The 12286-nt window shown below is 44.0% G+C and overlaps 1 protein-coding gene across 1 annotated transcript in view; it reads right to left on the reverse strand.

Annotated features, from left to right (window-relative positions):
• MBP (myelin basic protein) overlaps positions 1 to 12286 on the reverse strand; it is a 189264-nt gene that overhangs the window by 103254 nt on the left and 73724 nt on the right. Inside the window, exon 4 of the mRNA XM_065399192.1 lies at positions 1825 to 1921. Within this exon, the coding sequence (XP_065255264.1) occupies positions 1825 to 1921 (97 nt within the window). The remainder of the gene's footprint in view (positions 1 to 1824; positions 1922 to 12286) is intronic.

Here is a 12286-nt window from a genome sequence, read left to right on the forward strand (position 1 = left end):
CTTCCCCAATAGCAGAAGTTCATGTACAGTCAGATGAATTCAATAGAGCTGTAAGTGCCAAAAACACTTATAAAAATTGTACAAGTCTAAGTTTCCAAAGACACTATTGTACTCTCTACAGTTGTTTATAACAGGTCCACAAGAGATGCACGTAGAAAATTACGGGCCATTGGGAGGATCATTTAAATGGGAGTTGCAAGTCACTCAAACTTATGCCTTTATACAAACAATAAAATAAAGGCAAACAACCAATAATATAGATCTAAACAGAACAAGGAAGATACAACTGAATGCATTTTTTTAAAACAGAAGAAGTTCTACTCAAGGTATATAGCCAATATTTTCAGAAATGACTAGTGGTTTTTGGGTGCTTCAAGTTTTCAGGTGTCCATCTGCAGACATCTTCAAGAGGCCCAATTCCAGAGGGCGGGGTGCTCTGCAAATTCTGAAAATCAGGATCCTTCAAGGTACCTCAAAGTTCGGCCTACAGATGTTGTGGTACCCAAAATTACCTGATTCTTTTGGAAAAAATCTTGGCCATGTGCATACATATTTCAAAAGTACCAACTGGTAATTTTGGGTTCCCTCAGTGTTTGGATTAAACACAACAATAAGCTAACTTTAATTCTTGGGGTGGGGAAAAGGGGGGGGACAAAAAACAAACAGCTGACACCTGAATAAATACAAAAAATTTTCTTTAAACTAAAGGGTGAGGCCAGGTCTTTTTAGCGCACTGATTTATGTGGAATACACGAGAGGCTTTGCTCAGAAATCTCTTCCCCCAGCTACAAGTGGGGCTAATTTTATTAGCTACATTTTCCAGGCATCTCACGTGCTGACCTATTCCAAGGAGTTCTCTCCAAGAGCACTTGGATCCACTAGAACACACTCGGCACTACTCTCATATCCCTAGTAAGCCAGCAATGGCTGACTCATCAGCACTAAGTCCCAGCCCCAATAGAATGGCTTGAAAGCGTGTGAAAAAATTAACTTAAACATAAGACAGACATGCACACCATAGGAGTGCACAAGCATTACAAGGGCTATAGGGGATTTTTAAACTAAGAGGATAGGAACACAGCATTAATTTTGCAGCTGTTCTGTCAATAAACAAGTACAGAGAGAACCAAACATAAAATGAATTATGTCTCAGAGTCTTATATTGACCCCTCCTTGCATGTTTTTTTCCCCCCCCCTAGATGAAACTCTCTAGGGAAGCCCAGAAACCATAGATCGAATAGAAGAGGAAAGCTGGGAGCATCCATCCAAGTCTTCAGAGGACTTTACAGTGGACTGAAGAATTGACTCTGAAAATTAATTTTATCCACTGCAGGTTTAAATTATCAAATGCATCGTTTCCACATTTAGTAAAAAATTTAATTACTCAGTTTCTATTCCTTTTGCACCCTGGGAATAATGAATTCCATGCTGCACTTCACAATTAGTTAGAACTGTCCAAAATTCTTAAAACTGGTGCAGTAAGGCTGCCTTAGTTTCCCCAGATTCCTAAAGTTCCTGCTCTAGAAAGCAGTGCTGCCCACAGATCCATTGGCTGAAAACCTTTGACGTCATTCTCCACGCTATTATCATCACTGGCTTTAATGGACTTACACTGCCACAAAACCATTGTTTCTTTTCCTAATCACAGTCTTAAAGCAGGAGAAAATGTTTATTATAAGAAAGATCTGTAAGCATGCTCTAACACTATCTCAGCAAAAACTATGAAAGAATAGGAGCAAATTCTTTAAACCAACAATAGTGTACTATTACTATGTAAACGGTGCTACAGTGCAAGCTTTATTTTCCAGTTCTTCAGATACATACCAAACACTTCATTATCTTCTGAGGGTTGTTTGGTTAGTCTGGCTGCTTTAGGGCTTGCTTTATTTTCAGCTTCCTCCACTTCCTCCACTTTTGTCTCCTGTAACACAAATACTTCTTTAGATATATACCATTTCAGGTAGCAGCTGCAAGGAATATTATTGACATTATTCATCAGCAAAAACCAACCAAAAAAGAAAACCCAAACCACTCTGAAACAAATATTTCTCTTAAATATGTTTTTATGAAATGGATACATTCTTATGTAAAATGATGAAACAGTGCTTTTACAATTTCATGTACGTGCATGCATATACACAGAACATATAGAAAATAAACCACAGAAAAAACAGAATTTTACTATTTTTATGACTTTGGGGCAATCTAACAGCTCACTGGAAGCTCCTCTTCTTTCTGTCACTTTCTAATTATGTGGTGGTAAACCCAAATTGATGCATCTGCTCTGCATTTTCACCAGGGATTATTTTATAAAGAACTTTTTTTTCCCCCACTCCCTTCATTGGAAGCCATTTTAGTTAGTTATGGTTACTGTCAGCAACATGGCTGTATTACTTGTCTTCACTCCCTCTTTCCTATTTCTGTAATCCAATGCTCTATACTGTCAAATTAAAATTACACGCTCCTTGAGGCAGGTACTCTCTCTTCCTTTAGGTCCGGGCAGGACCTAGCAGCATAGGACCTCAGTCTGTTTAGGGCCTGTAGGTAACATTATAATACAAACAAACAGCAATATTGATAATAGTATTTATACAATTGTAATATGTGATGTCACATGCCTTTCATTCCCCCCACCATGACAGTGTCTCCCCAATGACGGAATCAGCACAGTTCTGCACCACACGAAGGGGTGGATGCAGAATGCACAGATTTTGTCCATTGCTAGGAGCATGTCTACACAGCACCCTAAACCCAGGTCTGTGGAGCCCAGGCTTGTGGATGAAGGGTACGTCTACACTTCAGTTAAAAAACCTGCGGCTGCCCTGTTCCAACCGACTCGGGCTCTCAGGGCTCAGGCTGTTTAACTCTGGTGCATACGTTCAGGCTCCAGCTGGGGCCTGGGCTCTAGAACCTTGTGAGGTGGGAGGGTCCCAGAGCTCATGCTAGAGCCCGAGCGTCTACACCGCAATTAAACAGCCCCTTAGCCTGAGCCCCGTAGCACAAGTCCGCTGGTACAGGCCAGCTGCGGATGTCTAAAGCAGCGTCGCCATACCCTCAATGTTTCCGAGCCAATGCTTGAGTGTCCACACTACACTGTAAACTGGGCCCGGGTCTCTCAGACATGCTAATGCAGCCATACCTCACTACATAGACCTTCTGACTTTGGTCTGCAGCTTGAGCTGCAGCCGCACCACAAAATGACAGGGCTTGGACACAAGTCACAGTAGGACAGGGGTCGGCAACCTTTCAGAAGTGGTGTGCCGAGTCTTCATTTATTCACTCTACTGTAAGGTTTCGCGTGCCAGTAATACATTTTAACGTTTTTAGAAGGGCTCTTTCTATAAGTCTATATAATATATAACTAAATTATTGTTGTATGTAAAGAAAATAAAGTTTTTAAAATGTTTAAAAAGCTTCATTTAAAATTAAAATTAAAATGAAGAGACCCCCAGACCGGTGGCCGGGACCTGGGCAGTGTGAGTGCCACTGAAAAATGAGCTTGCGTGCTGCCTTCGGCACGCGTGCCATAGGTTGCCTATCCCTGCAGTAGGACACAGGCTCTGACCCACCCCGTTAGCAGGGTCCCAGGATCCGGATCCTGAGTGCCTGTTGACCCGAGTCTGCCTGATTTATATATGGAGGGAAGAGGAGCCTGGGCTTAGTATGCAGTGTAGACATACCCTATTTGTAAACTCTTTAGGGCTTAAATCATGGGAGAAATCCTGACCACGGTGAGGTCAGTCGATGGCAAAACTCACATTAACTAGACTAAGACCAGGATTTGCCCCATGTTTTCTTCTGTGTTCCTACAGCACCTAGTACAATGGGGCCCCCATCAAGATGGAGGCCTCTGGATGCTACTGAAATAAAACTGTTAATAAGGAGTGAGACTGGCCAAAAACAGCTCATTTTTCATTGATCTCTTGTTTAACCGGATAAAACTGGTTCTCTCAAAACATCAAGAAGAAATTCTATATGTATTTAGGAAATTTAGCAAAACTTGTTCATTTTATGTGTGAACTTTATAAAGTTTTCACCTTAAGATTAGTTTAACAGCTTTTAAAACTGACAGTTCTGTAATGGGAGCATGCTGTGCATTCAGTTCCCATGCCAACCTCATTGTCATTATTATTACTTAGCAGTCAGTGAGGCGCATAGCAATCACAAACATCCAGCTTATAGCATTGTGTACTGGCATTGTATATACCAGTCAGGTACTCAAAACAGATGCATGCAGATAGGAAGTCTGGCATGCATGATCAAATATTTGGAAAAGGGCCCAAAATGACTAATGCAGTATTAAGTATTTCTGGAAAGGATTTATTAAGAGCTAGAAAGAAACATCAAAAGGCTTTTACCCCAATTTTCAAGAGCAGACAGTATATTAAACTACTCAAATAGCTCATCACTGAGAATGCTATTCAATACAAAGAACTGGATGATTCACAAGATTAGTAATTAATTAGCTACAGGATACTTCACTTTGAGGATACCACTTTTGGCACAGGTCAGTAGTAATGAAGTATAATCTGACGGCTTCTCAGTGGCTAATATGAAACAAGCTGATGGAATGTATCTAAATTCCTAGTAGACTGATGCCCATATTCCAATTTCCATCTCTTGACAGTCTCAACAGATATGCCAAGGGCTGACTATGCATGGGTGTGATTCAAAGCATCCTGTACTCTCACCTTACATTCTACTGTAATAATCTTGCACAAAATATGCTTTGGGAGGTATCATTTGAAAACTAATAATGTGCCGGTCAATATCATCATGGTGGAATGTATGCAGCAACATTATACGTAAAGTTATGAATTCTCCCTGAATTATGCTGGTGGCACATTTTCAAACCCATGCAGCCCCATGTAGGAAGAACTAGTCAAGCAGGTCTTAATGGGATGTGTAAACAGAATCCTCAGACAGCAAGAGGGGAAAGAAAGAAGATAAAGAAAATCTGCACTGCAGCATACACAAGTGAAAAGAAACAGCCTGAAGCCTCCTTCCTTCTTGCTCTCAGCTTGAAAGAACTTTCTCTAGGAGTCACTCACAGGAAAATGCATTTCAAAGGGTGACTGAACTATAAAATTGATGGGCATAAATATCTAAGATGATGAAACAAACAGCCATGGCCCTTGGGAGCAGATCCTGGCCTGAAAGTTTGGTCAGCAATGTATTAAAAACCTGTGGGAAGAATTTCACCTTGCAACATAAGAACAGCCATACTGGGTCAGACCAGTATTTTGTCTTCCGACAGTGGTCAATGCCACGTGCCCCAGAGGGAATGAACAGAACAGGTAATCACCAAGTGATCCAGCCCCTATTGCCCATTCCCAGTTTCTGGGAACAGAGGCTAGGGACACCAGCCCTGCCCATCCTGGCTAAATAGCCATTGATGGACCTATCCTCCATGAACTTATCCTCCCGTTTGAGGGCTTCCTGGCACAGGGAAGAGGAGCAAGCACCATACTGTCTGTTTATATAGAACATTGCTGTTGTAATGTCAGTCAATACCAATACAGATCTTCCTTCCAGATGGGTTTGGAACGTCTGGCAAGCAGAGTGAACTGCTCTTAGCTCCCTGACATTGATATGCAATGAAAGTTCTGCCTGGGACCAGAGACCTTGAGTTGAGTCTTCCTAGGTGCGTTCACCATCCCATTGCATCCGTGACTAGAAACAGCGAGGGTTGGGGCCTGAAGAAGGGTACTCCTGCACACACCACTTGCTGGTTGAGCCACCACAGGAGGGACTCTATAACTGGAGGAGGAAGAATGACTATCTTGTCTAGACGGTCCCGGTTTGACCTGTATACTGAGGCCAGCCAGGCCTGACGAGGTCGGAGCCGCAGTCTCGCATGCTGAACTACATACGTACAAGCAGCCCTATGACCAAGCAGCTTCAGGCAATTTTGCTCTGTAGTAGTGGGGTATTGTTGTATGTCCTCTCTGATGGCACCCATGATCAGAAAACACGATTCCAGAAGGAATGCTTTGGCTTGACCTGAGTCTAGGAGAGCTCCAATGAACTCTATCCTCTGAGTGGGGGTTAGAGTTGAATTTGTCACATACAGTATCAGTCCGAGCCTGTCAAAAGTCGACCTTACCAGGGTCATGTGCTCCTCCACCTGAGCTCTGGTATGGCCTTTGATTAGCCAGTCGTCTAGGTATGGGAGTACTTGTACCTGTTGCCTCCTCGGGAAGGCAGTTACGACCGACACGCACTTGGTGAACACCCCAGGGGCCACTAATAGCCCGAAGGGGAGAACCGTAAATTGATCATGGGTGGTGTTCACCACGAAATGGAGGAACCGCCTGTGGGACAGAACTATCGACACGTGAAAGTATGCATCCTTCAAGTAGAGGGCAGCATACCAGTCCCCCAGATCCAGGGAGGGGATAATGGAAGCCATTGAGACCATGCAGAACTTCAGCTTTTTCATGAATATGTTGAGGTTTCGCAGATCTAGAATATGCCTGAGCCTATCCTTGGCCTTCAGGATTAGGAAATATTGGGAATAAAATCCCTTGCCCCTGAAATCCTGAGGGACCTCCTCTATTGCTCCATCTTCTAGCAGCATTTGCATCTCCTGTATGAGAAGTTGCTCATGAGAAGGGTCCCTGAAGAGGGATGGGGGAACAGATTTGGAAAAAATATCCGAATTCTATCATTTGTAAGACCCCATTGGTCCAACATGATCCGGGCCCAGGCATGGTAGAAATAATAAATAATAATAATAATAATATATAGAGATATACCTATCTCATAGAACTGGAAGGGACCTTGAAAGGTCATCAAGTCCAGTCCCCTGCCTTCACTAGCAGGACCAATTTTTTTGCCCCAGATCCCTAAATAGCCCCCTCAAGGATTGAACTCACAACCCTGGGTTTAGCAGGCCAATGCTCAAACCACTGAGCTATCCCTCCCCCCATGGGATAGATGGTTCACAAAAACAGGGGAAAGGATCCAGGATTATGCCTGGTGCATTGCCCCTAGACATATCTTCAAAAGTTTTGCTTGGGGTCCAAAGACTGCCTTGCCGAGCCCTGGCTCTGGTTGGAAGAGGGAGGAGATGGATGCCTCCTATTATTTCTGCCCCGCTTCCTGTTATCCTGTCTAGAATAAATAGGGTAGAAGCGTGGAGGAAGCTGAGGTTTGTGGGGCTGGTGAATGGAGCCCCAGATTTTAAATGGCATTCGTGAGTCTTTGAGACTGTGGAACTTGGGAGTCCGTTTTCTCTGAGAACAGCCCTGATCCATCGAAGGGCAAATCCTAAAATTGTTTGTTGGACCTCGTGCTGGAGGCCTAAAGCCTGCAGCCACGAGCTCCTTCACATGACTATAGCAGTCAACATTGTGCAGGTTGCAGAGTCTGCTGAGTCAAGTGTGGCTTGCAAGGAGATCCTTGCTAGAACCTTGCCCTCTTCGATGATGGCCCCAAACTCTGACTGGGATTCAGTTGGGAGCAACTCCTTAAACTTAGACTGTTCCAAGAATTGAAATTGTAGCTGCCGAGGACTGCCTGCTGGTTGGCAATCCGAAGCTGGAGCCCTCTGGTAGAGTAGACCTTTTGGTTGAAGAGGTCCAGCTTCTTTGCCTCCTTGCCTGATGTCTCTTGCATGGTGCCGGGGGCTGTACTGGCCCTTGTCTCATTCGTGGCTTTGACCTTGGTCTTGGAGCCTCACGGTGGTTCCTGGGCCATAGAGGATGTTGGGGCAGCCCACCATTCCAAGGCAGCCAACAGAGATCTGGAGCCCAGCCCCAGGGCTTGGTGGAAAGGCCATGGGGTCCAGAAGGGCCACTGCGCCAGCACCTGCCATTGCGGTGGCCAGGGCATCATGTTGAACTGCTGTCCCTCCTCCTGTCTTGAACGGTGCTGCAAGCAGTGCCGGCTCCGTTTCGAGACATACGACTCTGGCTCTGAACCGGAAGACGACTCTGATCCCAGAGAGAGACCACAGCGGTGCCAAAGGGGGTGGTGCCAAGGAGTGGTGTTGAGGGGACGGCGACCAGTGCTGCATCATGGCCGGTTTGCCCTTGGAAGGTACGGCACTTCTCTGCAGTGCCAGTGCCTGCAGAGCTGTCATAGCTACGAGGTGCCTGGCCACCTGCAACATGTCCGGGGTGGACGGAAGATCCAGCTCCTCTACTGGACTCTCCTGTGTGGGAGTGTCCATTTCCGGACTTGACGGACCTCTCGCAAGGCCAGAGTCGATGGTGCTGGCTTAGCCAGAGATAGGGCTGAGTGTCTAGGTGCGGGACACACTCCGATAGCGCTTTTGCACTCTCCTGCTCTAATTGTGGGCAAACACCCCCCCTCAGCTCTCTTCTGGTTCTTGCACAGCACTGGCGAGTGCTCTGTAGTAGTGGGGTACTGTTGAGTGCGAGCGGTGACGGGTAGCCATGGCGAAGGTCGTCGGTGCCGGGGATCTCTGGACCCAGAGTCCTTTTTCGGCACCACAGTCTCCCTCACTAAGGCCAGTGCGCTCCGAATCGAAGTGCTGGGCTTGGGGTCCGACACAAGCTGTGCCATCTGGGGACAGAGAGCTGACTCCATGAGGAGTAGTTTTAACCTAAAGTCTCTCTCCTTTTTGGTTCTTGGGCATAAGCCTTTGCATATCTTGCACCTGTCAGTCTGCTTGGGGGAGGCCCACCACTTTAAGAAAGCGTCGGGGGGGTTTCCCCTGGGCATAGGCTTCTGGCAGGACCCACGTGGTTTGAACCCGTGAGACTGAGGCATGCCCTGGTCCCTGGGAGGGGAGAACACAGTGAATGAAACCCCAACAGAAACTTATCTAACTCTATAAACTACTTGAAACACTAACACTAAGTTAACTATTTACAGGTACAAAGAGAAAAAGTACGAGGGGATCGCTTGCCGTAGAAAGAGAAGGGAGCAGCTCCAACAACCATCACGGGCGGTAAGAAGGAACTGAAGAGGCAGTGGATCGGCAGGGGCCTATATACACCGCCATAAAGGCGCAACTCCAGAGGGCTCCATACCGCTAAGGGAAAAACCTTCCGACAACTGTACACGCGGCCCGCGCATACCTACTTGGAATCGACATGAGCAAGCACTCAAAGAACCAGCATTACTGGAAGCCAGAGCATGACTGGTGTATTCTGAACAGGCCACTGGGATCAGAGCTGTTGGACCAAGGCTGTAGTTAAACACAGTCACTCAGGATGTGATCTGCATGCTGGCAGGCTGCTTGTGAGCAGCCCAAGTTGGATGCTACGACAGAAAAGCATTGGGAGGCACCCAAGGTTGCAGAGCAGGGGTGACACAGCCCCTCGCTGGCCTGGATTGCACTCTGGAATGTCATATGAGGTATCACTTGAAAACTAATAACTCACAAGCCAATACTACCATGGTAAATATATGCAGCAACGTCATATGTAAAGGTTATGAATTCCCCCTTGTTGAAAACCAGACAGCCTTGGCTCAGCAAAAGTTGTTAAACAGGCCTATTCTAAAACAAAGGAATGTGTGTTTACTTCAATTTACATAAAAAACCTTGAACTAAAACTTGCTAGATTAAATTTTAGATTTAGATGTGTTTTCATTTTTATTTGCTTGTAACCATTTCTAACTTTCTCTCTCATACTTTAACTCACTTAAAATGTAATCTTCTTTTGTTACTAAACTTATTTTACTATTAATCTAAACCAACAGTGCTCTGTTTGTACTAAAGTGAATGTCAATTCCAGTTAACATGGCAAGCTGGTGGGCTTTGTCTCCTTAAAGGAGCAAACAGATTTTATTCTCTCTCTGAATGTTGCAGGAGAAAGCTGGACAAGGATTGGCCTGGAGTCTCCGAGAACTGGCATTAATCTCCTGGTTTCAGAGTAGCAGCCGTGTTAGTCCGAAGAAGTGGGTTGTAGCCCACGAAAGCTTATGCTCTAATAAATTTGTTAGTCTCTAAGGTGCCACAAGTACTCCTTTTATTAATCTCCTGGTCGCTATTGAAAGCAATCCTGGAGATTTTAATAGGATATTTTAAGAAAATAACATTACATCACGTTGGGGAAATAAAATCTCCCAGAATAGCTTCAGTCAGAGTTGGCAGCCTTAACAAGACTACACACGTCTGGGGCAGTTAAGTATTGGGGGAGTGGTGGGGTCACCATCTAATACGAACCAAGTCTGGTAAAGACAAAAATGCATCTGTGATAACTGATGGCTGTTGGATTGAAACTGGTTGAATCAGAGCTGTACAGCATACCGACCACAGAGTACATGGTGGCTGCTAGTTGTGTGTATGTCCCAGGCAGGGAGCCACAAGTAGCAGAAGCATTTTGAGGCATTCAGGGTTATAATACAAGTGGTGACAACCTCTCACTGGTCTCAACTGCACCCGAGAATGTGAGAATGGGGCCCTCAGGTTTCCAGGTCGGGGGAATCTAAGAGAGTTTTCATTGTTATTTGTGCTGAACCTGTTCTAGGAACAAGCACAGACAGTTGGTATCGACACACATCAGCTCTATAAGGCCCTAGATGGGGACCCAGACAAGAACCCAAGTCTAGCACAAGGCAGAGCAGAAAGCATTAAGTACACCTGCATGACACGACTTCTTTCACAAACATGGAAATTAAATTTTACATAATATTTAAATAAAAAAATATTTATAAGAATATTTAGTAAAGCACTTGATTACTGGCATAACTGAAATTTGCAGCTTTGTATAAAAACAGAATGGTCCAGTGTGGACCAGATGCTCCAAAAGCATTTTTCCATTACAGAGAAGGAATTTAAAATCTAGTTTTAGCCAGCTGTTTTAATTCCCCATTCTGGTGTCCTAACATGCCCCCTGCTCTAATGAATAGAACTGTGAAAGCATATTCCCTCACATTGCCTGAGCTGTGCTTAGAGGGATTCCTTTGTCCATGGCCACAAAGTGCTTGTGGTAGATTTTGAAATAAAGGCACATTATGTAAGTCATCTCTACTATAACTCCATTGAAGTTAACTGTGACCTTCAGGTTAGATTCAAAATGCAATTTGGGAGGCGGGGGTAAAATATGCTTATTTTGTATGATTGCGCTATAAGACCTACAGCCTTCTCCCCCATTTAGGATGAGATTTAAAGAAGGTAAAACATTTAGGCCCTGATTCACGAAAGCATCCCTCTTCAGGAAGGGTGCTTAAAAATCTGCTTAACTTTAAGCACATACTTAAGTTCCATGAATTAAATTTGAGATGTGGTTAAAGTGCTTTCTGAACAGAGATGGCCTTAAGCACATGCTTAGGGTTCCTGAATCAGGGTCTTAATCTTCACTTATGCACAATCACACAGCCTTGGGGCCCATGCTCCATTCCACTGTGACAAAGAGAGCAAAATCACAGATTGTTGAGACAAAATTGATATACATTTGTTATGTCCTATCTGAACAAGTCCAAATTTCATCCAGAATTTTACAAAGACCCTAACACACAAGCTAATCCCCATGGGTCATGATAGATGGTAGTGACCAAAACCCTTGAATATACTTTATTTACATTCAACTGAAGGAGAGTTCTCTCTTTGAAAACTATTCAGATGATCTCCTATTATGAAAGTTTTTTTAAAAAGAAGGATCTATTTCAGCAGAACTAGCTTCAATGAACCTGTACACAAAATAAAAGCTGCACTGGAACCAGACTTAACTTATGTTAAATATTTTCTTAGTTTCACACACCTGCAATTGTTTGGGTTTTTTTAACTCCTTGTTCCCCCACACAACAAAAAAATCCTTGCCTTACCCCCACCGTGTTTACACCCCACCATGCATTAAATAAATGAACACTATTCTCTATTTTTATAAGCAACTTTTTATTTTGAAAATGGCTAATTGTCAAAAAATATTAAATTACTAAATTATTAAATATTTGCAATGAATTCCAACAAATTCCAAAGTGCATTTACAAAAGAATGCTGCTACCAGGCCGGCAATGACATGGTCACCAAAAGCTTCCGAGGTGTAATTTATCACCAGTGATAGATATAAACTTAATACCCAGCCGGACCATCTTGAGGACCTAGCTAGAGATGGTTCTGGGTGATGCTCAATCAGCAAGGAGGCCATGCCCCTTTTGGATTTGTCAGGATGATGATGATGATGATGATGATGATGATGATGATGATGATGAAGTATTTCCAAACCACCAACCCAGGCAATTCCAATAGTGATATGGAACTTCCGTGATTTTTTGGATATAGCTTTATGTATTACAGTCAGATAAATAAATGTATTTGAGAATTAACATTCTGCTTCTATCAGTGCAAATCTTGAGAATCTTCCTTGAT

The sequence above is a fragment of the Emys orbicularis genome, chromosome 2 (genome assembly GCF_028017835.1).
Source record: "Emys orbicularis isolate rEmyOrb1 chromosome 2, rEmyOrb1.hap1, whole genome shotgun sequence".
Lineage (NCBI taxonomy): Eukaryota > Metazoa > Chordata > Testudines > Emydidae > Emys > Emys orbicularis.